Source organism: Colias croceus, chromosome 2 (assembly GCF_905220415.1).
Source record: "Colias croceus chromosome 2, ilColCroc2.1".
Classification (NCBI taxonomy): domain Eukaryota; kingdom Metazoa; phylum Arthropoda; class Insecta; order Lepidoptera; family Pieridae; genus Colias; species Colias croceus.
In genome coordinates this window covers 3,080,180-3,107,589 of record NC_059538.1, presented here as the reverse complement: position 1 = coordinate 3,107,589, position 27,410 = coordinate 3,080,180, and the positions used below count along the sequence as shown (strand labels likewise).

General features: G+C 34.1%; 1 protein-coding gene across 4 annotated transcripts in view; it reads left to right on the top strand.

Moving 5' to 3' along the window:
- Positions 1-27,410, top strand: part of LOC123701923 (serine/arginine repetitive matrix protein 2) — a 72,957-nt gene that overhangs the window by 28,023 nt on the left and 17,524 nt on the right. For all 4 annotated transcript variants that reach the window (XM_045649554.1, XM_045649571.1, XM_045649545.1 and 1 more), the window contains 2 exons: positions 414-557; positions 977-2,700. In XM_045649554.1, the coding sequence (XP_045505510.1) occupies positions 414-557; positions 977-2,700 (1,868 nt within the window). The remainder of the gene's footprint in view (positions 1-413; positions 558-976; positions 2,701-27,410) is intronic.

The window sequence follows — 27,410 nt, the reverse complement described above, 5'->3', positions numbered from 1 at the left end:
TTATCGTTACATAATTTAGAAATCATGAGTGGGAGTAAGCTTAAAAAGTAAAATATAGATCGTATTTTTTTGTTTTAATGTAAATTATGTAATATCTGTAACAAAAATTTGCATAAGAATGTTGTTATAATCACACATTTCTATTATACCTACTAAAACATAGGTTATTTATTATTTAAGTTGATTAATTAATTTATTATTTTTGCATGCGTTATTCAAACAATTTACCTACATCATTGATAGTAAGAAATAAGAATAACCAAAAATATCTATGCAATATTATTATGTTTTATGTGCTACAAGTCCGATAGTTTTTTACTTTATAGTATGTAGCGCCACCTAGTGGTGAATAGCAAATGATTGACATTGAAATAACATTAAAATTAATAACATTGAAATTTCTTTGTCCGCAGGAGACAATGGCAGCACTCACGCTCTATATCTCGAAACGATAGTAGAGGAGACAAGCGATGACTTACGTTCCGAACGCTCCTCAGCGGCCACATGGCTATCCGATTCTGATGCGGACTCGGTTATACACGTCCGTGGAAATGGAGGTAAGACAGACTGTATAAAACAAGTTTTGATAAAAGCGCCATCTATCGTCGAATAGCATTTTCATACCGAAGTGATATTCGAGGTAAGTCACGTAGTTATGAGAATAAAATGTAGATGGCGCGTTTATTAAATTTTAGAACGTGGTATTAACGTAGGTTTTTTTTAAACACATGATCTATGGGAGAATTTGTATGTAAATTACTCATTAGAAACAATGAGACAATTGTATATTTTTTTCTCAAGGATAGATAATATCAAAACGCTTTTGCTTTTTTGGCGTACTTCCAAGGATCGTTCATTCTCGTATCACAATTTGGTGTCATTGTCATTACCGGTCCCAGTTCGTTACGACGCGTGTCGTCCAACTTTATTTCTATTCTGAAACGCACGTTTTTCAGTGGTTCATTTTGTCCTCTAGGATCAGAGTGCGACAGCGAGTCGGAGCGCGAGTGGGCCTGTCCGGCGAAGCGGCGCAGACGGGAGCGCGCCACCTCGCCCACCAGCACCGGCTCCCTGTCCCGTTCCTCCAGCCTGGCCCAGTTCGAATCGCTCGAACGGTCCTGTGCTGCGCCCGCGTCTCCCAGCCTGTCTCCAGACTCTCTGGAGTCACCGCCGTCATCGCCGCCACCGTCCCGGCCCGCTCCTCGCGCACACCTCTCCGCCGAGAACCTCAGCGAAGACAGCGGCTACAGCGAACGCGCGCGGCGGCCGCCCCCGCCGGCGCGGCGCGAGCCCGAAATAGCGCACGGGCCGAGCGGCAGCGTGCCGTGCCTCGCCTCGCCTAGTGCAGGCCGCCGGCCGCCGCGAGCTGCGCGCGCGCTGTCCCTGCCCGCCGAGCTGGACGTGTGCGCCGAACCGCGCCGCCACGCGACTCACAACGCGCGGTTCCGTCAAACTTTCGAAGTGTGTGATAGCTTTACAGTCAGTGTGGCCGACCTCACAGCCCTGGATTACCGCGGCGGGCCCCGGCGGCCGCGCCTGCCGCCGCCGCCTCCCCCGCGCCCCGCGCACCATCCCCCACCTCCGCCCCCGCCTCCCGTTGAAGTGGTAGCGAGTCCCGTCCGCTCGACCCCTGCAAGGGAACCGAGTGCCGGCAGCGACTCCACTACAGAATCAGAAAGAGCTTTCACGCGTGAAATGGAAGCGACAGCCCGCAGACTGGACGAAAATGCAAAAAGAGCTTTAGCCGACGCCGGAAATTACGATCGTGAGATATCAGTGTTAACCGCAAAACGACTCAGAGACTCGTGGGGGGCTTGGGATGATGTGTTAGACGAATTACGCCGGCGAATAGAACCTTCCTCCCCGACCCCCTCCCCGCCGCGTTCGCCGTCGCCGGAACCTATACGTGAACCAGCATTTACCTCGACACCTTTGCGATCCGGCGATGGCCGAGTTCGTTCAACGCCTGAATTAAGATCACGGCCTACTCCAAATCGCGAAACACCTGAGGAATTACGCGCATCCTTGCAAACGGTCGCGCCGCCAGACAGCGTCCCGCCGATGCGGTCCGTGTCGACGGGCTCCAAAGGAGTGACGTTCTCGCCGATCGTGGCTGAAGTGAGTTGGCGCGAAACGAGCGCGAGCACAGAGAGCGCGGAGAGCACGCCGAGCGAGAGCTCGAGCGCGAGCGACGACGCGGCCGACGCGGAGGTCGTGGTGGTGGGGAGCGGGGAGTGCGCGCCGGCCGCAGACCTTCCCGCGGCGATGTCGGAAGCGGGCGCGCGCGCACCGCGCAGCCGCATCGCGGGCTTCCTCTCGCGGTTCGCGAACTTCCGTTTCTCGGCGCGCAAGAAGCGCGCAGGCGCGAACGGGCGGGCGGGCGGCGCGACGGCGAGCGCGGCAGACGCGGCGCAGGCAGCGCGGCCGGCTGGCGGGCCGCAGTATGTGCGCATCCCACTGAAGGACGAAGGTGTGTCGCGGCCGCCGGCGGTCGTCCCGGGCGGCGTGGCGCACAAGCCGCCGCGGCCGCGCCCGCCGCCCGCACCCGCGCCCGGCGTGCTGGAGACGGACGTGGACACGCAGCGCACGGTGCTGCACGCGCGCTCGCTGCTGGCCCTGGCGCCGCCCGACCAGCGCGCGCCCCGCCCGCACAAGTCCATGGAGTTCCTGCTCGACAAGGACAGCGCCCAGATCGTACAGGTAAGCCCCACATTCGTACACAAACTTATTCACTATTCGTAAAAAAGTACTTAGCGTCTGCAAGTATTTTTTTACGAATAGTGCATCTGCATCTGCAAGGAAATCGGCAAACAATATCATAGTCATAATGAAAAACTAAACATAAAATTCGCTCTAAGACAATGTAAGAAACTGCTATAATATGTACCTACCTAATAACTGCAAATCGACATTTTATAGCTGTAAGCAACATTAACTCAAGATATATGTAACTGCATCTCTTGTAGCCTTTGACGCGCTTGCAAATACTATTCACAAAATTAAAATATCTCGCAATGTTTACAAACAGACCGATCAATGGAGGGCGATGACCTCGCGATGACATTAGGCCATTTGCCATCTTGACGTCCGCGTAATTACGAATCCAACCCAACATTTACCTTTGCTACGAAAAGAATTGTTAAAACATCACATAACACATAAAGTAATTTAAGATAGCAAACTTTATTTGTCATGCAATAACTATAAATAAAAACAAAAACATGCAATGGTCGTATGTAAAACTAAATAATCTGCTCTACATCAATATAGAGACAAAACAATATGATGTCTTAATAGATATACATTGCTGATATAAAATCGTTAATAGTTAGTAAATGTTCTATATCACGTAAATTGAAAATAAACTATTTAAATTCCACTACACATTACCCATCAGCCACAGTGACATTTAATTATAATCAATATTGCAACATAGAGAAAGTGCGCATCAAACAACGCACTACATAACATATTATACATAACAAAAGGTAGGCGGTATTGTTGTATCAGATGTGTAACTCGACTCAATCTAATATTAAAGCTATAGTTAAAACTAAGCTTTCTGAGAATATAAAGATAAGAAAGGGACCTGCAAATCCGATCAGGTAATAGACCCTTAAGAACATAAAATATATATCCTAAAATTGTTAAATTGATTGTTAGTTAAAACGTAGTAACTGCAGGTAATCTGTAGTTTAACGTTAAAGCAAATAAATCGAAGATATTAGCTGTGCTTTAAATATACATTCTTCCTTGTAATATCACATTACGTATATTTTACTTGTTTGTTGTACAAACAGAAAAAATATGTGAATTAAATAAAATATGGTTTATTTATTAACACACGTGGTACTTTTATCTCCTTATCCTCCGGTGAAACAGATGGCTAGTCAAATCTAAATAAATATTTGCGCTGACTGACCATAGAAGAATTCATAAGTAATAGAATGTTCTCTAAAGCGTATAAGCTTCAGTAAAAAACTAAAACGTCTAGAAAATATCATCACTCAAAAGATTAAATAACAATAAATATAAACATATTACACCTTCATGACTCACATGCCTTTACAATCTACAATATTATTTATTCATCAACCAACAGCCTCAATAATATGATTTATTATTGATTTTCATTGGCCTCTCTCTAGAAAAGTACATAAATAAGACATAAATGTTAATTATCCAGCTTCATTCAACATGCATGTATAAAGTTGCATAATTCCAGTAAGCTAACTCCATTATCACCTGCCTTTGAGGGGTAAGGAATATACAAAAGAGCGCTTTGTCATGTTAAAATATGACTATTATTGTCCCTGCATCGTCACCGTAATGTGTCGAACCAGTCTGTGAATAATAAATACAATTATTACCATTTGCACCTTGAAGTTTGAACACTGCTGCGTAAATAGAATCTAAAATCACTTCGCGTGTAAACAATGTCGCATGATGTCGATGTTTTGTTTGAAAATATGTTTAACTAGCTGTGCCGCGCGGTTTCACCCGCATTGCTCAGCTCCTGTTGGTCTTAGCGTGATGTTATAGCCTTCTTCGATAGATGGGCTATCTAACACAGAAATAATTTTTCAAATCGGACCAGTAGTTTCCGAGATTAGCGCGTTCAAACAACAACATTGTATAGATGCAAAGCGAAGCTTTCTGAAAAAAAATCTATATCGTTATCGAGAATATAATCTATCTACATGACAAATCTCAAATCCATATAGAAGTTTTTCAGTAAAGTCTGTCTACAATTTTGGTTCGGTATTTTTTCAGTTAGTTGCCATTTAAAAACAAATAAGCCTTTGTTACCACACTTTCTTAAGGGTTCCAGTATGTGTATACTATTATAGCTATAAGTATTTGACAGTCCATTTTAATCAAATTATACCTACATAGGTAACGTAGAGTAACAGGAAGCCGGGCGAAATAGGATATCCGGGTGTCCGTCGTACCCGGTTTGAGGCATCTTCCGTAGTGAATCTTATATACCAGATATATTAGTTTATAGTTTGTATGTAACAGTTACTAACTTTAGCTAACTTAACTACTGCCAATTTCTACTTATGTTTTATTTTCTTTAATTCAGGGATTTTAAGAGTCAAATTAACGATCATGGAAATCAATTTAAAATTTAAATGTGTTCTTGAATTACATACAGTCATGTTCTTTTAAACCTTTTGAGTAGGTATGTTGTTTTTTAGAATTTACGAAAAATTATCTCTAACCGGCAGAATTAAAGATGAGGCGTTGGAATAATATTGTTTTCACTCTATTTGCAGTAGTATTAGTTTCTGAATCGAAACAACATCGTAATTAGTCACATTTTTGTAAAAAGCGTAACAGTTATTGTTACATAACTTTTACCTGAGAGTCTGGAAGAGATTACTGTAAAGCGATAAGTGGCAAGTAATTGTCAAGATACATTTTTTCCGTTTATTTATAAACAAAGAACCAGATTTTCTTAAAAGCAAACAATAAAATAAAGAAGTACAATCTTATAATGCGAGCATAACACGTGAAAAGAATTTAAAATTTATCTTCTACGCAAACAAATGCTCATAAAATCATTATCTATTCACAGTATTAAAATAACTAATGATGATATAAAAATGTATAAATAATAATTATTAATGCATAATATCTGAGTCAAATTAAATTGTTATTATAGCCAGCTTAAAAGAAGCTGGATAATTACAATTTAGTTAAATTCGAAATCCTTGATCTAAGTCCAAATCACATTTTGAACAAAAATGCAAAACACATTCATTGTTTAATTACCTAAAAATAATGTTTAGGGAAAATTATTAAACCTTCCGTTAATATCACTAAAATTCACTATAAATGTACCATCAGCTTGTATATTTGTTCTCCACTACAAACACGTGTCTTCGCATGTTATGTTTACGAGAATAACTAATAAATTGGAGCACAATATACCACTGCTTACGAAATTCATGGCGCTATTATTATTTTACTGTTCAGTATTAACCCAGTAAATTAAACTTTACTATTAATCAAGTGTTATTTATGTTGTGGTTTGTAACGTCATTAGTGTGATTAATATTGTTAATTTTCTTAATATTTAGGAATATGGACATAATATTTTGTTAAATGCATCAGCCCTTAGTTGAAATAATTAGCTCTACATATTATGTGTTTTGTTTTCTACCGTCCTTTGAATAATTTAGTTTTGTAGAAGATTAAAAAGGCAAATATAATAAATTCTTAACATAAATTGGAATAAGTCCGTCATATAATATTTATTGTAGTTTAAACTGCGATATCTATATAAAACTGTTACCGTGGATTAACTCGTCTCTGATGTATACACTTAAACTATTGCAACATTTAAAGATGTCTTTTTCTTTAAGACAAGATACTACGAACAAAGTTTAAACCAAAATTTAAGTTGGTACATGGCTAAGGAGCTTATTTGTCCATAAAAGGCCGGCAAAGCACCCGTATCACTCCTAGTGTTACTAGTGTTTATGGGCGGTGGTGACCACTTACCATCAGGTACGGCCCTGCACCTGCTCCTTTGCTTGCTCTGACATAAAAAAGGTAAACTTAAGTTTAATTTTTAATAATAGTAGGAGAATAAATTCTAGTTTTTGAAAGGAAGCCCACGTCAACCGAGTGACGTCACTGCCGTCGACCCACTTGTCGACTGGACATGGATCCTATCCGGCTTCCCTGACAGTTTTTATCCTTTTATTGTAATTCCATTGTTACTCGTGTTCTAATTCATTTAACACATAAAAGCTACCTTTCCTAATTAACTTACAAAGGGTCTTGTCCAATTATATGTTACCTTATTTGTGTTTTTTAGTCGGGAGAATTTTATAGAAAATTTATAAAAGATTTTTCTTACAATCTTTCTTTGAAAAGGATAAGGCAACATTGTAGAATGTTTAATCTTTTGAATTAAGCTTTATTTTAAGAGGAAAATAGGGATGATTTTTTCTTCAGATAAATATTGACATGAAATTTTAAGATCGGGTTGATATATTTTTTTAGCAAATTAAATATATATATTTATATATAGATAATGATTAAACCTAATAATACTATACAATCCTTTCATGGCAAGTCTCCATAGTGGCTTGTTGTTTTTGCTTAGCATGCAGGTAGGTATAATTTAAAACTAATATAAGTATTCATAATATAGATTGCGTTAGTAAGCTTTGAGGATCCAAAGAAAACACCAAAAATTTATTTGTTTTATCGCTCCATCACTCTTTTAATTAAGTCTTTGTAAAGGGATATAAAGATAATATAGTAAAATTTAAATCCGCAATTAATGTAAAACGACAAACGATTAGTATTAAAAGCAAAAAGGAACAACACACACACGAACACGAACACGTCTGCTTCATCTATTTCAATCTAACAAAAATCGACCTAGATAGACCTGATTTCAAAACATTTGCAGTAAATTATTTACCAATATTGACAATATAGCGGTTCGCACGCCATCAGCATCAATAAGAAAGATAGAAACCATTTTTATTTGCTCAACAATTCTGTGTCAAGGTCGGTATCGTACACCACGCTATTTCTAAAGTACAATAAATAAACATATTGGAAATTTGCACTTCATCTGGTTATTATTTGGATGGAGTATGAATATCTATACATTTTGGGTGTTGGAAAATTTCATTCTCACTGATTTCAAACGTATATTTTTCATTAGTTTTCTATTGTAAGAAGCTTTTTTAATAAAGAGATTTCTCTGGAAGAGATTGCTCTATATTTCTTTCGCATTTGCGCCTGTGTAGATTTGTCTATCACAAGTCTTAAGTCTTTAGCGTAAATATTGGTAATTTATTCTGTTATTATTTAAAAAGGACCTTTCATTTTTTTAATACACTCGTAGTCAATTTTCATACGATATCCAGTTTATTTGAACTTTATAAGATTACAGTAAAGTTATGAAGAATATCTTTTGAAGCCAAGCCTTTAAAGCAGATACGAGGGAGGAAAGTATCGGAAATTCCTCATTAACTTCAAAACTCGGAAGCTATAAGTTCAAAGATATCCTTCCCTATATTTTTATAACTTTCTTCTATGGTTAAATAACGATTGATTCCTTATCAATATTACATAGTAACTTTCGTTGTCTGTCCGTCCCTTTGTATGCTTAAATCTCTTAAACTACGCAACGTATTTTGATTATTTTTTTGTAATGATAGAGCGGTTCTTAAAAAAGGTTTATTTAGTATATTAGTATATATATTATAAAGGCGAAAGTTTGTATGGATGTATGGATGTATGGATGTTTGTTACTCTTTCACGTAAAAACTACTGAACCGATTACAATGAAATTTAGCACACATATAGAGGGTAACTTGGATTAACACATAGGATAGTTTTTATCCCGGAAATCCCACGGGAACGGGAACTATGTGGGTTTTCCTATGCAAACGCGGGCGAAGCCGCGGGCGGAAATCTAGTTAGTATATAATTTGATAAGTTTTCTACAAATCGAGCGAACCCGCGCGGAAAGCGAGTCGTTTATATACCTATTTAATATTCAAAACATAACGGAACTACCCATATATGTTGGAACGGAAATTTAGCTACTGTAAAAAATATTACGTGATCAGAATTGACATAGAGGTTATGTACAAAGTAAATTCACACGGCAATAGAGACGATGTTCAATTGTTTATTTTTCGTTACGTAACATAGCCATGTAATAATGTGAAATCATAATATAGCTCCAAAATACAGTATCTTAAAGCTAATTAATATTTTTCTTGCATATTAGTAATTGAGTTCTCGGTGTCCATAATTGTGTCTAGAAACTTAATATTATATTACCACAGATTAGGTTAGAGTATATCCATTTCGGTTTTCATTGACCTACTAAATTAGTGAATGAAGTAACCCCGAAGTTTGAAATTAGATTCAATTCTCATACATTTTAAAACCTAGAAAAACTTATTTAGGAACCAAAAGTTTAAAAGTAACCTCTATGCATTTGTTAAAGAACGAACCTTCGTCTTTCGATAATTCATCAATAAGAATTAAGATACATGCATTGAAATCATATGCCTCTTCTACACTCTAGTACCTACTGGCAGGCGCTAACTAAATTTAAAAATGTAAAATAAACAGTCTCGTAAACCCGCTGTACTCATTTGAACGGGAACGTCCGCATTGCGGCTTAAATAATATGCTAGCACATGTCTCTGTATCTATTATCCAATTTACAACTACTCGGGTGACTAGCTTAGTTCACTGTGTAGGAATGTTAAACGCTTGCTAGACTTTGTATGGGAATTATGTTATCTGTGACTTTTTTTTAATCTGTCTTAATAAAGATTTTGTGTTTATCTGTTACCGATTTGATAAATTATGTAACCATTTGAGAGTAACTTGAACGAATAACATAGATCATAGTAGTGGCTATAGTTTATTCTTATGTTTATTTAATTGACATTTTGGTTAGTCAATAATTTTTATGACCAATTCCCTAACATTTACGACTAACGATTAAATAAAAAGTTTATGTCAATAGGTGTCAATAGGTAAGTAAGTCAAGGTATAAGTACTTAATTACAGATAATGAAGTGATGTAACATGATAATTTACCATAATTTGAAAATTTATGGAAAATCTTTTCATTTTGCGTATAAATGCTAAAAAAACTTTCAAATGTAAACACGCTTTTACTCGTGGTAAAACAGATGCCAATAACAAATCAACGCTTATCGTATGGAAATATTTAATCTAACATGTTCGGATGTTTATGTAGATCACTCAGTAAACTCTATTACAGATATTGATGAAACTAAGCAAACAGCTTCGGTCAAAATATATCGAATGTATGTCTTAAATAGAATGAAGTATCATTATTCAATTCAAAATATAAAGCGTCCTCATTCAACAATGGATAGCTGATCAAATATCAAGATATAGAAACTCAATTAAGAAGGAAAACGTCTACCGTATTCTACCTATTCTACCGGAATGTAATAATCAAATGTAAATATCAGTACCGCGTCTTAGATAAATATTAACCCTGTTCAATTATTAAAATGTACATATTTTTAAATCAGTTTACGAGAGATTGCTTATATTGCCCTCGGGCAGCATAATCATCCGTCCATCAGACGATCCGCTGCGTTCAGAAATGCTGGTCATTCTAAAGTTCAACACATTGCAAGAGTATCGTATTACGTTTATTAAGCCGTATTGCGTTTACCAAGAAATCCCAATGTTTATGCTGAAAGGAATACGAAGAAATGCTTTCAGGGTAATTGGATATATCGGGTTGACCGAGTTGTCTTATCTTTGCCATTCTTTGCGTATTGGAATTTATATGAATAGAATTGGATCAATTTTTTATTAACCAGACTGATTAAAGATATAGATGATTCAACTTTTGTTTGTTATATTTGTAAATATAATAATACATTTCGTGTTTTATAAATAAATAACAGTATTCGAATTCATACATTGTTTTTGCTAATAGCAAAAAGATTATTTTTGCTACATAACGGAAATGAAACTACGAAAAAATCTGACAAACCAAAAAATAAACATATCAGAGAGTAGGTATATAAAAATATCTCATAGAACTGCATTTCCCAATACAAAATAAGCTTAAAAGCAACAGCTATAATTATATTGTCATCCAAAGTATTAACACACGCAACAGTATTTGATATAATGCAGCTCTATGACGGGATAATTCACCCGTGTAACCCGATCTTTTTTCGAACAAACGTCTACTCCGGCTTGGAAAAGTGAATAGTATTATATAACAAAGGCGCTTCGAGCTATCTATTTCAGAGTATATCTATGTTATTTATACTGTACACTAGAGATTTTCAAACCTTTTTCTCGGTCGTCCCTCTTGGAAAATTCTAAACGCTGCCACACTGAAATTTTGTGGTTATTTTTGTTCAAATGTGACTTAAAGAAAGGTTGAAAATCAATATAGAATTGAAATATATCAGGTTTTATTTTAAGCTAAATAAAAGTACAAGAAATACATTTATAAAAATACAAACATCAAAAATATACACTCCTTTAAAACCTTTTTCTTTTGAGTCCTTGCGTGTGTTGTGTGCAGGGTTTATAAGGGGGTGCTATCGTCCACTTTGAGAAGCACTGTTCTAAGTTAGAAAGATAAAATGTTTTAGGTCACCTCGCGGCTTCAGTGTGAAACTTTAACTGGATAACTTTTTGTTTTAGAAAAATCTTTGTTTGAGCTTTGTCACAATGGAATTTAACATGACCTTTGTCGTGACTTCGTGATCTTTGTGACCCCAAGTGGTTTTAAAACTTATTGATATTGGTTTTAACTAGGTTCTAAACTAATGTCGCGGAAGAATTCCAACCAATACCCGCGTCATTAAAGCGGCTCGACGGAACATAGTGGGCTTTTAGTCGGTAAGAATCCGACATAACCCATTGCTCCTTCCCCGGGGGCCGTGGGTATCTTTGAAAGATTTCCCCACTATAAAAAAAAGGTTCTAAACTAATGAATGAAAAGATAACCTACGATTAGTTTTTTTACAAAAGAGCGGGTAAGTTTTTTTTTTCCAATATACCTACATATTTCCAGAAAAATAGTTAAAATCTATCTAGAAACACATTCCAGATAGTGAAATCACACCTTAAGCTAGTGATCTACATTATTTTGATATCGACTTGATATTGCTTTTCTAAAGTCAATCGAGTCTGATGAAAACCGATAAAATAAGATTTATGATACACGTTGCAATCTCGACCCGCATTTCTCGCTTCCTTTTCCAGTAGGAATATTACATTCTATTTTTATTTATTATAACTTAAACTATAGTAAATAGAAATGCTTTAGATTGAAATTTAGGAAAATAATAACAATCTGTAGTATTTTACGTATTATATTGTTAGAATCTTTCTTTCTTTCTTTCAACCTCCCTATTCATATATCTTCAGTATATTATAATAATTCGCTGATAATGTATAGATATCTAATTACAATATTTAACCAATTTATATCTCATCATATCAGGAACAGATTAAACTCTCAACTACTCTTGCCTAAAAAATTAAAAATGCGTCTTCCACCTCCATTACTAAAGTCCTCTGTGTTTACATTTATATTTACCTAAAACTATGTTTTACATAACAATTTTTCAAGTAGAGCTTGGCAAATATAGACAGCTCATTAAATTTTACAGTCTGCGTCAGGAACATGCAGGTATAAAATTGACTGTAAAACATGCAAGTGCCTACGGGATACATTCTGGCCGTTTGCCAAACGCCCAACGGGAATATTAAAGGTTACACGTATTTCAGGATATTCCTAGTATTTTGTTTAAACTAGGATTAGGTTACGTAAATGTCAGAGCATATGACATGCATTATTCATAAAAATGTTCATCCAGTAAACTCAATGAAGTGTTATAAACCTTAATAATAAACAGTGCATCTTACCGTTTGCCTTTGAATCGCTTTCTCTCTTTCATTTTCAATCTATATTTATGAAAGGCAAATCAAATTATAACAAAATTATATATTATTATATTTTCAAATTATCTCTTTAATTCAATAGCAAATTTTTTTTTAATTCGGTTCGGTTTACATTCAATAGAAACTTTGATACAGTTAAAGTTACTCAATAATCCAAAGAGTATAATAATAATACTCACAAAATTATAAGAAGCAATTTAAATAAGTTATGATGAAAGGCGCTTGGCACATCACCAGATGTCAAGCAAAACGCTTCAGAGGATTTCCCTCCCAGTGCACTGCCGCTTTAAAATTATTTCAATTTTATATGGTAGCATTTAAATATAATATGTTTAAAAGGTTGTGGAATAACGAACCTAATTAACATGTTCGTATTTGCGGCTGTGATTTTTTAACATATTTTATGCAGTTGCTAAGTTTGATTTTGTCATTTTTTGGATATCAGGGAACTACCTTATAGGAGACCGTATATAATTAGGTAATAAATTAGTAAATAAGGGGCATTATTCGATTTTTATTTAGTATATGATAAGATCTTAAAAGTTATCATAGAAACTTTCGACATTAATACCTCTTTACCTATAAATGCGATCTATTCATGTTTAAAATTTGGTGAGATACAGATTACTGACTATACTAATTATTTAATTGGTTGCATTGAATATGAAAGTTACAGCTACAGAATTTTCTTGTAGGAATACATTTTATGCTCATTTTATATTTCACATAATCACCGTACTTGGTCAATCACAACATTAAATACTTTCAATATTTATTTGAGTTGGTTATTTATCTGGTTGGAACGAAGCCAATGAATATTTTGAATGATGGAGATATCGATACACTTCGCTACTCGCAAAAGGATCACTCAGATGTTATGCGACCTTTTTGTTTATTTATATCGTATTACTGATTCGCAATGTGCTTTTGGTTTATGCGGAAATATTGAAAGATAGATAAAAAGTTTATTTGAAGAACACAAAAAAGATACATTAACAGAAAGCAAATACAAAAAAAAAACAGACAGAGAAATACAAATGATTGGTCAAATGCATTGAATTTGTAAATACTTTACAGCTTATTTCATAATTCATTGCGTACGCTTATATCGTGTATAAATATGGTACATATTTTAAAAGAACATAAGTGGATAGTTACAATCAGTCTTACGACCTATTAAAATCGATGTCCTTATAACCTAATGAATTACTTAGGCCTTGATGTATTCCCTAGGGTTTGTATAACGAAGAACCTTCTACACACAAGCGATCACAGCTAAACAATACATATCACACATATCTGTGACAATACTGTAAAACGTACGTGCCGCGCTATGTTTGGGCGCGTATTCCACTAACAAAAAGGAATAATCCCAAGAGCGGTGCGTTGGAATGCGTTTTAGTTCCGTGTTCCACAAATAGTTCCAGCGCATTCCGCTCGCCGCACGTTCCGGCATTTCAATGAGATTAGCCGAATTGCGGATAGCGTTCGGAAATTTAAATCGGTGGTTTCTGATTGATTCGTGAAATATGCCGTGTACTGACAATAAATGATGAAATCATTTTTTTTTTGTGTTTGCATTTACATGATTTTGGTGTTTTAATATTTGGTCTGGACATGAGCAATGATCGTTGAAGTGTTCAAACATTGTTTCTTCTAAAATATTGAATAAAAATTTTGAATGAGTTGATTCGAAAAACATTTTTTTAAGTAACTAGTACATATTATACAGGTGAGTAATCCTATATCACAAACTGAATTTCTGGTAGAAAAACATAAAAACAATATCAGATGTTTTACATGATATTCATATACCGATGTAGGTATTAGAGGATCACTTACTACATCAGACGATAAGCCTACATTAATCTAGATAATAGAGCTATGACGTCATACATGACGTAACGATATCGGCTATATGCTATAATCCGCGATTCGACTGTCTCAAGAGGCAAGATGGCCATCAAATATGACGCAAGAGAGAGCTCCAAAGGTATTCTATCGGTGAAAGCAAAATAAATAACGCGAAAATTGCTGTTGACTTTTTAGTCAAGCGTTTTATTAGTTTGAGAGTTGGGTTTCTATTCTTTGTGTTGATAATGTCGTGAAATTTTTCTATCAAATTCATCATCGATTTGTTTTTTGTTGTTAAACATTTTAATATTAAGGTTTTGTAGATATGTACGTACTTCTGTTCATATAACATTTGGATTAACAAATATTCTGTTTATTATATTGTAGGGGAGATTAGACTTTTGATTCATTTTTTGCATCTATACAATGGCAATTAAACTCAGGAAAAGGCGAATACTTATTCCAATAACTTTACCGGAAAAGGAATAAAAAATGCAACACAGATTAATCAAAATCCTCTCAATCCTATTTGCACCATCGTGTCACATGATACTATATATCAATGGAGACAATGTCCGCCCTGTGATTTAATTAAAAATAACTTACGGCTTCTCAGTGAGCAGTTCGCTGCACTTCGTAGCAGATACTCGTAGATGCGTGAACCCTTTGATGTTACGCGGATATAGATAACTGGATCACCCAAAGCGCTTTTATTTTGCGTATAATCAAGGATAATTTATTTTGAAATATATTTTTGCGTTTTATTGAGAGAGATGCAACTTGTATAGGGTAGTGTTAGTATGTTTTTTGGTTGATTGCAACGTAACTTTAAATGCTATCTAGAAGTCTACATTGTATTCAACTCGCAATACCTATAACAATTAATTCTTTAAGAACAGTTTTCATAATTATGAAAAACAAGACATAAGAATATTATCACGATAAATTATAAAAACGACAAAAAGAACTATCTTTATCTAATTTAATAAAATGATTTGAAATATGATATCCTTCATCGCAAGTTGTGTACAGTAGAGAAAATACAAATACATACGTTTATTCCAGTAGGTATTTGTTTATCTTTGCATTTGCGATGATAGAAAGCGGCCACCGCTTTACCGCGTTTGGCGGCAGCTTTGTACTACATACTTAGCGGAAAATGGCCGATCGCATCGAATTACTAAATTGTCTGTTTACAGTTGCCTTTATTGTGCCTTTATTGAGGTTTATGGTCTTTGTGTTTGTACCTTTGTTCTTTGCAAAGCTTGCATTAAAAATAGAAAAAGAAGTCAAATAGACATGCCGAAGTAACCTATTTATTGCAGATTTCTTACAGTTATTTTAATGATGTTCACATTTGCATTATAATGAAGCAAATAGGCTAATAAAAAATAACTCCAGTAACAAAATTGTAAATGTAGCAAAGGAAGTTTACAATTTTAAATATCCTCCTTTGTCTTAACCTTTGTATTGTCGTCAGCATTGGTATGGAAATAGATGGGAAGTTGATGGGCTACTTCTTACGATGCTAAACGGGAAGGAAATTAAATAGGTTATGTAAGCCTGTATGGAAAGCAACTCTTGTACTATAATGTGACGTAGACTACGTGAGCAATACTTTTTGTAGTCTTCTAGATAACTACTGTTGTAAGGAGTAAGATATCATACTGTTATTTATGAAAATTTTATTCTTGTTTATTAGAAAATTCTGCTGACAGACTGGAAGCTGTAAATGTAAAATAATATTTTAGGCCGGTAATGTAAAGAAGATTTATGTTGACTTAATGTTGCCAATTTCCTGACATTACCATTGTTTTATCTTCACCTGCATATTTTACTAATCATAAAACGTTCTCTTAGTTAACATTTCTACAATATTGTGTATGACTCCAAACCCACGTTTGTTTATTTAAGATGCCAAAATCTCCATTATTATACAACCTTGAGCCTAATGGCAGTAACTATCTAATTTATTTCTCGATTAAATCAGAACGAAGCTATTTATTTTATGGGAAATTGAATTATTGCATCCGATAACTTGCTGGAAAATTATTTGTTAATTTATGACGGATACGATTATACAGTATCGAAGTTTATTTATTGGACGATGTATAACTTTACATTTAATAATATCTTACTATTCGTGTTTAGTCCTATGCATATATTACTAGATTCTAATCCATCTATGAAAATGAAATACTTTCAGTTTTTATACTAGATGTTTTCTATAACAAACGATTATTTAATAACTCAGCCCCCGGAATCACAGACACAATAGAAAATCTATTGTGTCGTGGACCGATCGGGCCGCTATGGGGGCTCAATGGGTTAAAGCTTATTATTAACAGCTATGCCGCGTGGTTTCACGGTTGGTCTTATCGTGATTATATTATATAGCCTTCCTCGATAAATAGGCTATCTAACACCGAAATTTTTTTTCAAATCGGACCAGTAGTTCCTGAGATTAGCGCGTTCAAACAAAGAAACAAACTCTTCAGCTTTATAATATTAGTATAGATTAAGTTAAGTCCATATAATGTGCCATTTATAACTATGGAACTACGAATAAAATATTTTATTCGTTCTACGTTTAGAGTAAACTTTATGATCTTCGATTTGTTGGATTCCATTCCGCCCTGATAAGCAGAATAACTATAAAAATTCACTATAAGATAAATTCTCGTAAGCCGGTTAAGTTCCATGGAACAGTAGGTCAGATATTATATAACCTATGTCTGCCATATGTAAACACGGTTACATTTAATTAACATACTTTTTTAGGTAAATATATGAGATAAACATCCCAATTTAATAAACAAATACATTTTTTACTCTTTTGAAATAGAGTTTGTGAAGATGCTTTTCTTTATCGGTTGGTTTTCTTTCACATTTGGTAACTATAAAGATCGATTATAGTATTAATTATCACATAGGATATACTATGAATGAAATATTATGAATCCGCGGCCTCTTGTTGATCATAATATAATTTCAATACACAATATGCAAGTGATGTTACAATGCAGCTAAGTATCAATGGAAACAAGGAAAAACGACATAAAATAAACAAATTAATATTCTTGTCGTGCGTTCAAAATACTATGTGTGAAATCTATCACAGTGTTTATATAAGTCACTACAAAGACTGTAATTCAAGGTGAACTGTCATCATTGCATATTATTGCAAAACTCGACATTTGTTTGTAAATCAAGGTTTTGTTGAGACGAGCGAAAATCAAGTTTCAGTTGAGTCGTGGAGTGCGTATTGATTGAGTTTTTTCGTTTATTTGAGGTCAGGTACCATGACCTAATAATTTTTAAAGTTTAAAAATTACGTTCTGAAATGTACGGTGATACGAAAAAGAATCATATTATTATGAAATATACTTATTCTTGATTATAATTTACAAATATGCATTTTGTAAATACACCTTTCATGAACACCCACACAAACATCGCATCTCATATTCATCATCGATGTTTCGATATTTCACACGGAGTCTGAGAACAACGATATTTTCATTATACATTTCATTTATCTTTTACAGATGTGCAGTTATCATTATGATACAAAATAATAATTTACAAATTCCCGCCATCAATTTTTCAATGACAACATCAATTTCAAATCTTAATAATATAAAGTGAAAAAACTAAAACCCAACTACGACAATAACCGGCGCTGAAAAAGTATAAAACAAGATTTCAGAATACTGAACTGAACAAAGTTGCTAATGTAGTTGCAAGTAAATGGACACAGTAGACTCTACCAAGATGCCTTCGTTGTAAATTGACAATAATGTCATACAATACTATTCTGAAGTATGCAATATTCCACTATGTAAAGATAAAATTTCATGTTTGGAAAGGCGTAGTCACACGTTGTTGAAGTGCTACGGTAGATAGGTACATATTATGTAACGTGTGACTACGCCTTTCCAAACATGAAAATTTATCTTTACATAGTGGAATATTGCATACTTCAGAATAGTATTGTATGACATTATTGTCAATTTACAACGAAGGCATCTTGGTAGAGTCTACTGTGTCCATTTACTTGCAACTACATTAGCAACTTTGTTCAGTTCAGTATTCTGAAATCTTGTTTTATACTTTTTCAGCGCCGGTTATTGTCGTAGTTGGGTTTTAGTTTTTTCACTTTATATTATTTGTACTATTTTGGTGTTAAAGTGTATTTGTGGGGCATAATATTAACAAAAGTTAAACTGATGAACTAATAAAGAAGCTATGGACGAAAAGATGTGAATTATATGCAATCAGCCCATGAATACAGGTAAAGTCACGAGCAAATGCTAGTAATATATATATATTCAAAATGTACAAGGAAAGCGCTTTCAAATGATACCAAACACGGGATATTTATCTTAACTTTATTTTTTTACTCTGTATGTTTTGTCCAATAGAGGACGCCACATTAGATTTTGTGAAACCCCATATAGCCTATAACCAGCGGACAATTAAGACGCTTCTAATGATATGTCATTTGTCAAATTCTGATAAGTAGTTTAGACGTTACGAGGGAACAGATGAACATACATACATACATACATACATACATACATACATACATACATAGCCTGTCAAAATCATAACCCTCCTTTTGCTTTGCCGTAGTCGGGTAAAAATGGAATGCTCGTGTTATACCGCCAGTTTCATTTTTTTTTATGCGAGACGTACAAACAGCCAGCATAACTTAATCTGTGCAGCCAGTAACAAAAACAAAGTAAATTAATGTTTACATTTTATAGCGTCATCGTCTGATCATCTTATTACGTAATGACCTGAAAAACTTATTCATTTGTTATAGTAATCAAGCTGGTTTAGCTTTAATAACACTGTTTAATAATTACCTATGCTGGTTGATTATCCTTATATAATAACTTGCTATGTTTATGGTCTGATAATAAAGAGGGTATTGTGTTGATAATATTTCATTGTTTAGTGTCGCCAGTCGCTATACATAATTTGTGTTATCTGTTACCGCTTTCACTTGAAGTTGGCGGCATATTTTATTATCATTAAAATTTAAGACATGAATAAATTATTAAGTTACAAGACAAACACAGCTTTTACCCAATTTCCGCTTTTAATTTCTCCGAATGTAATTTTATATAACATTTAATAACATTTAAATCAGTCTTACTCATACCAAAAATCAAGAGCGCACAGAAGTCGATATCGAAAAATTTAGCATATAAAACTCCCTATACAAATTACGGTATTAGTCACTACTTAAATTTTTTATCGTTTAGTGGTATTCGCTTGACTGATACTAAATAATACAAAATACGTATGTACAAAATATGGTCTAAGAGAAAATTGATTCAATTGCGAGTTTGATATTGGCGAAAGAATGAACAAGAAAGAATAAAAATACCCACTTGAAAAATAGCATTAGCTTTTTTTTACCTAGTTGATTTTTTTTTTCATAACACCACCTGGTGTACATAAGAACATCAAAGCGTACACTAAATTTAAGTTTTATTTTTTCTATTACGTTTACTCATACATAAAATATTGTATAAAGAATTAGAATTGCCAAGAAGCGCTTTACGCCTTAATACTGTATTAAATTTCACGACAAATTTTCCTTAGTCTAAAACTTGGTTCGGTAAGTTCTTATAGGATAAAACTGTAAAGTTTTACAAGCTCACATGTGCGCACTGCATATTATTTATAGATGCTGGCGACACCGCTCATTTGTGGCTTCCTTTGCCTAGAGCTGTCATTAATAAAAAAATAAAAAAAAGTTCAGTCATTTGCCACATACGTAAACATAAGAGCATCGTTAAAGATCGTTTATCAACACTAATAATATACATAAATACTTAGATTACATAATAAAAGACAGATGGAGCGTTGCCGAACTAAACCGAATAATTTATCGTCATTTTCAATAAAGCTATGTGTGCTGTCATTTCACCGCTGCACTGTACGTACACGGTGCTTCTGTGTGCGTGTAATGTTGCCAGATATTGAAAAATTTCCCAATTTTTTCCCCGACTACGGAAAAAAGAGGGTTATGTTTTTCGAGTTTATGTATGTATGTATAATATTTCTTTGACACGCCCTGCAGTATAAACCGTTGGACCGATTTTGAGTGGTGAGGTTTCATTGCAATGATCTGAATTATTATGTTAGTGGCGGTAGTGACGTAGGCTATATACATAAATGAGAAGTCAAGTTTTAATTTTTATTTAAATTCTTTTATTACATAAAGTACCTGCCTACTAAAGTTATATATGGACAAAATAATTGTATTCAATTTTTTATTAAATAAATTACATAAAAAAAGTTTCAATATTAACTATAATAATTATATTATTTTTTATTTTTCATAATATATGAATACGAAATACGAATAGCGGTAGTTTTTAGTCGAGAATACCGGACATTTTATTTTCATCATATCCATCATGGAGTTCACATAAATTAAATCGCTAGCGAAAACGACTATGACGTTTTTAAGCTTTATAAAAGTAACAAAATAATGTATTATGCAAGTATTAAAATAATCTAATAATGATCATGAACCTTTAGTGCACTATACAAATAATCACATTCACGATCGAAAAATCCAACAGCATTACCATGAAGATCTTTTAACCATTTTACCGTTTTACCAATAAAAATGGCAAATTCATTTTCAAAATACTGGCAACATACGTTGAAGTTTTGTATTCCTTCATATCTGTAAAATTATTATTCGTATTAAAGAAATAAATCAGCCAAATAATCTACAGAAAACCTGTGAAACGATGTTTTATCTTTTTTTTTGTTTTCGGGAACAAATTTTACAGCGTTTTATTATCACAAGACGGCATTTTTTTACTAAAATTGCAAACCCTTTTTGACGTATTGCATGACATTATATGCGCTATAGCAATGGTGCAGCGACGTCAAGAAGCTTATATCGTGTATTAGATATAAGCTTCTTGAGCGACGTATTTGTTTTTGATTTCGTATTTTCTTTGACAAGGGCGACGGGCGGTTGTCATGCTCCATCTGTACTTTATTTTGTAATCTAAGCATAAATATGTGTTATATTTGAGTTTATCAAGAAACATAGGCTATTTATTTCTCAAGTCGACCTGAGCGAAACAGGAGTAAGCAGATAGTTATAAACACTAAGAAAAATAGGTACTTTTCATAATTTATTTAATACCAAAATATATAATGTAAATATTTGATAAAAGTACTAAAAAAGTCATAAATCATTTTCAAATCCAAACACCAGTACGGTATTTTGTAAACAAAGCGATTTCATTTCAAATTTTAATTAGATCGCTTTGTTTTGCAAACGGCGAATGATTAAAAATGTGGCCGCTTTGTGTTGCTTTCATTGATGCTATTTTTAGAAAGAATTTGTACACAAGCTATGATCAAACTCCATATTCGATCGATGCCAAAATCGTGAACCCATACAGTATTATAATTTGTAAACCCATACAGTATTCCATTATCAAGACAATTTGCGAGAAAATAAGAACTCATACAGCGATCCTAGTTTCATGAATTTATGGACAGGAATTAGCCAATTTCTATGACACTTAAAGCTCAGAGTATTGTATTTCATGAATATGATAGAGTAAGTAGGGTCAATTAATACAATTATGACTAATTTAATGACTAACCTGTCCAGTGTGTGACAAAAACAAAACAATTACAAGAATTGATATTATCATAACATTTAACAATAAATATACTTAGTAGAAATATGTAGTTTAAAAATGTATTGCAATTGCAAATTTTATAAACATTTAAAATTCGTATTTCTTCCTCTCGAATTCTAAAATAGTTCAAAAAGGCGGGAGGAAGCAGCCATTTTGTGACGTCACCGCACGGAGTTTAATCCTTTGGAATGCGTTGATATCGTGGGTGGCGGGAGGAATGCATCATGCACCACAGATTATCGCGCCTTTAGCAATAAAGTCCCTGTTTCGTCACAGATAACGAACATAGATTGCATAACTTTGACGTTACTTGATAGTTAGGCAAAGGCATTTATATTTGGACTTTGGGAGGTTCAAACTATGCAAGGCTTTCTAGTGAAGATTTAAGATGTCATTACCTGGAACTGGAGTTTAATTCTAAACGATTGAAATAACTTATTAATTGGATTTATTGTAGCAATTAAATTTAAGAAATACCTATCTGTTTCCCATAGATAAATTCATAGAGGCGTAATTGTTTAGCACATGTAGGCGCAATTATTGCAAAATTTTATGACCTATTCCTTATGGATTTGGACTTTATGTATCTAAAATAAAGTTCATTTTCCCCTAGACTGGATTATTTAGTATAGATTTCATTATAACTTGCAACGCCATATGGCACAAAACCTACGAACAGTTCTGTAACTACAAAGTTTTTGTTACTGTTATTGTTTTCTCGGCGCCATTTTTGTTATAGTCCCCGATTCAATTTGGTAATTTAATCTAGAAGGACTATATTTACCACCGATGGCATTTCATAGTAGGACCTCCTAAAAATCTTCATAAAAAATATTCAGGACTTATGTGCATGTACATGTACATGTACAAATAATTTTAATAGCAATTAAAAGTTATGCTCGTTATTAAATCGTTACACGTATTAACATAAAGAAACGTATATTTATTATTTTATGGGCTCGCAAAGAAAGTTAGGCCGAGGTTAGGCAAGGTTTATGGCTAGAAACTACCGGAAGGTACTGGTAGAAATAATAGTAATTACACTATAAAGTTTCATTATTTGGTGAAACGTTAATAAAAGTTTGTAGAGCATTACCCTCATATCCTAATAATTGATGAATATAATTATATTCATTCATTTAACAATTTTGTTTACAAATCCGTAATACTTTAATGCTGAAATAAGTCGCCGAAGAAAGTCTTCATTACGAGCATAATTTTTTTAGGTTTAACATTATTTTATTTTCATTAGGTACCTACCTATGTCTGAATATTTTAATTATGAACTATTCAAATAATAACAACAAATTTATATTTTATTCACTCTATTTTCATGATAAATTCTTTTGTTACAGGTAAACCTACATTTTTATCAGACCTCAGATTTTCGTAAGTGCCATGAGCCCATGAACCCAACATGCCCTACGCGTGAACTTTTCGATGAGTTGCCCGGCATTTGATAGCCCACTTTATTTGATGATCTTTATTGCTTAATCGAAATTTATACTTTTAACTATTATCAAAAGGATGATATGGGCATAGCCGAAAGAAGTGAGTAAGTTTTATGAATTGATAGACTAGAAACAGACATAATTAAAATCAAGATTATTATTTTAGTAGAGCTTACGATTACATTTTTATTATTTTTGGCTATCATTATAACAACCGTTATAATGATAATATCGTTTCGAAGTCACTATAATAGGACATGTAGATTGTAGAGCTACCTAAAAAATTAAATAAGGGTCTCAGCACACATATGGGATCGGAAAGGGATCGTAACCGTATCGCCTCGAGCCGTTCAGAATGGTTTGTATTAAACTCCCTACTGCAACGCACACTAATCGGAATAGTAACGTAATCGCCTCCCCTCGGAACAGGCTCCGAACTTGCAATTCCAACGCTAACGGCTCATCGTCCCCGCGCTTACGTCTCTCCGTCCCCGCTCTTACGTCTCTCCGTCCACGCGCTTACGTGTCTGCCTGCTACGACTTGCCGTACTTACCGTTTTTAGGCGTAACGCCGGTGTCGCCTAGCCGTAGCCGAGTTGACGTGCAGGCGCTGCTGATACGCTTTCGTCACGTGCATACGGTAGGTTGACGCCTGGTTGACAGCGAGGCGAAAGGCGTTACGGTTACGATCCCTTTCCGATCCCATATGTGTGCTGAGACCTTAATACTGCAAAAATACACTTCTAGTTTGAATAGATAAAATTCCATAGACACATCATAATTTAATTAAACAAATTAAAAAATATGAATCCAAAAGTACCAGGCTGTCATGAGCAGAGAGATGCGTAAAATTGTAAAGCGGCCAGTAATCCTGCGCTTCACGCTCCATTCAGGAGGTATTAGGTATTCAGAAGCACTCATTTCGGCTTTCATTCATGTTATGAAAGGACTCTTTAAGTCTTGGTACTCGTTCTAAGACATTGAGATGTCTTTAACACTTAGTAAATATTAAAATTAAAGCTTGCGTGTCGATATTCATGAAAATTTCACTAAATATTCTAATAACATTTTCAAGACTTTACTTTAAACTCACTAATATGATATAAGCAAGAAAAAAAATAGAGTTAGTAGGACTAGGTATTGGTCCAAAAATTTCAAATATCATAATTTTATGTGTATTGAGATTACGGTCTAGAAACTTGTCTATTATCAAAACAGCGCGCGCCTAGCTTCATAAGCGTTATTTCTTCCATAAGCAGATATGATAGTTGTATGATAGCTTTATTAACAATACAATCTAGATGGATTATTCTAGAAGAAAAAAAGATCATAACAACTCAACACGCGTGCAGTTCCCACATCCATACAATTTGTCATTCCTTGTCCATTCGTGGCCAATAAACATCATTCATCGTTAGCTCATACGGGACTATTAACCGGATAGTCGTAAGCGGTCAATTTATCCAATTGGCTATTCCACCACTTTATATAGCCGACAGGATATGGGTTAGGTGTCACTAGACGAAAGGTGACCTCCTAATTGTTGAATCGATTGAGTTCTTTTAAAATTAATATTGTGTTGTTATCTACACTTGAATAGTTATGCTTTCGTGGTTTGAAACGAGAGAAATTAGTAATGTATTGTGAAGTTAAAACAATTCTTATGATCATCAAATATGAACATACATGTCTTAGGTACCTACTTTCTCTGATCTGCTCTATAATTCGAATGTGGCAGGTAATAATTTGATGGTCCCATCCAAGTAATAATAATGCCTTGAGCTATGTTTTAGATTTAGATACGTTTTTACATTTCAATTGTTTACACACACTAAGACTATAGCGTTACCTACTATGTATTAAGTATTCTGTGCTTACACATATAAGTAATTTTATATGTAAACACTATACAAAAACCGTGCGCGATATCACGCGAATGCAAAAACAAATAGAAACCAAATAAATAGAAATACAAACTCGCAAACAAAAAACAATACATACATCGAGTTCACATAAGTGTTACCCAATATTTGCTTGGGGTCACTTTAACCTTACATTAAGGGCACTTGAAAATTCACACGATGTGACGTAAACTTTATTTATTTTATATTTTAAGATCTTGACATTCTTATAATATATTTCTTATGATATTACAAAATAAATTATGTTATTCATAAATTAGTAAGATTTTACATTCATTGCTTGACGTTGTTAATGTTTTTCATTGTAGGTATTGCTTGAATTATTATTAAGTTCGCCAAGTTATTTTATCGTAGCATGTACGTACTTATTGTTGCAGAATTTCTTTCAATTTATCGTCTAAGTCTCTAATTGTAAATAATATTTAGTATTGTACCTATTTAGTTAATTGTTTAAATCCAAGGTTGTTAATTACTTAACAATTAGTGGAAAACGGTTGACTGATCATTATTTAATTGGAAGGTCTTTTTAACCAACTTCAAAAAAAGGAGGAGGTTATCAATTCGGCCGGTATGTTTTTTTTTTTGTAATAAACGTTTCTCTTGCTTATTTATTCTCTTTAATAGTGGGTTAGGTAATCTTGACTTAGAAAAGCTACTTAAGATATATAAATGTGTAGCACATATTTTATACGGAATTAAAATAAAAACAATACAAATATAGGTCATGCATAATGGAACAACAAACTACCTGAGGCAATAGATAAAACAAGTGGTTAAAAGAAAGGCGATAATAACCTAGTACTTTTAAAATATATTATCATAATAGCAAGAAGAAACACAAGTACCTACATATATCTACTTATTATATTATTTTTGTATTAACATCGCGTGAATAATCAAAAACAATTAGGTATAAAGTATAAACTAAAAATGACATAGGTATAAATCTTGTTTGATTCTCTTTTAATCGTGGATATTGGAATACACATTATATATTTAAACGAAATAATATGAAAACGTTATATTTTATGCTTCCCTATGACCAAATCACAACACGTTTAACCAACATAAAATGGGATTTAGATGAGATTATGATATGCGAGACGTAATACAAGGCATGACATAAATCTCTAGAAACAACAGCAGCAACATACACTAAAAAATAAACTAGCTTACCGCCCGCAGCTGCGCCCGCGTGTTCTAAAATAATACTAATTATATACTAAACCTTCCTCGAGAGCCACGCTATCTATGAGAGAAAACAGAATGAAACTCGAATCAGTAGTTTTTGAGTTTATCACAAAAAAAAGATGCAACGAATGACTTTGTTTTATGGTATGTTGCGATAATACAGCATCTTATTTCTTATAAATAATACATAACAATGAAAAGTGGCCTATTTACGTTATTTTATTATAATATCAGCGATTGCGGCCAACTACGCTTCAGTTGGTATCTCCATCTCGGTGAACAATAGATTTTAATAAAGTTATACTTCTACTATACTGTAGGGTGTTTGGAGTTGAATAAATTGAAATATAGGGTCGTATGGACGAAATTACCTACTACATTAATGACAGTGAAAATAATTGCACGACGATGCGAAGCATCAGAGAGTGCTTTACGATCGAAAAATTTTTTTCGCCTCATTTTTGCAGCTATTCTTATTATTATAGCCTTGTTAGTTCACGGAATCAAGATATTTTGCATACTATTGTCGAGATAATTTAATGGAGATTAATCCCATACTTTTTAAAAATTGATTTACTTCAATAGAATTGGAAAAAAACACCGAAATAGGTCAAAAAATTTTCCTGTCCGTCATGTGTGAAACCTGAAAACACTATAACTTGTGAAAAAATCCATCATTTGAGTTAATTTTTTTTTTAAATATTCTAATCGACGATTGTAGGTCACTGAATGCGAATGATTAATTAATTCAGTGTCGTTTAATTGCAATTAATAAAAAACGAAAACTACAAGACTGTATATCTATATATTTTTTTTTATATTTCATA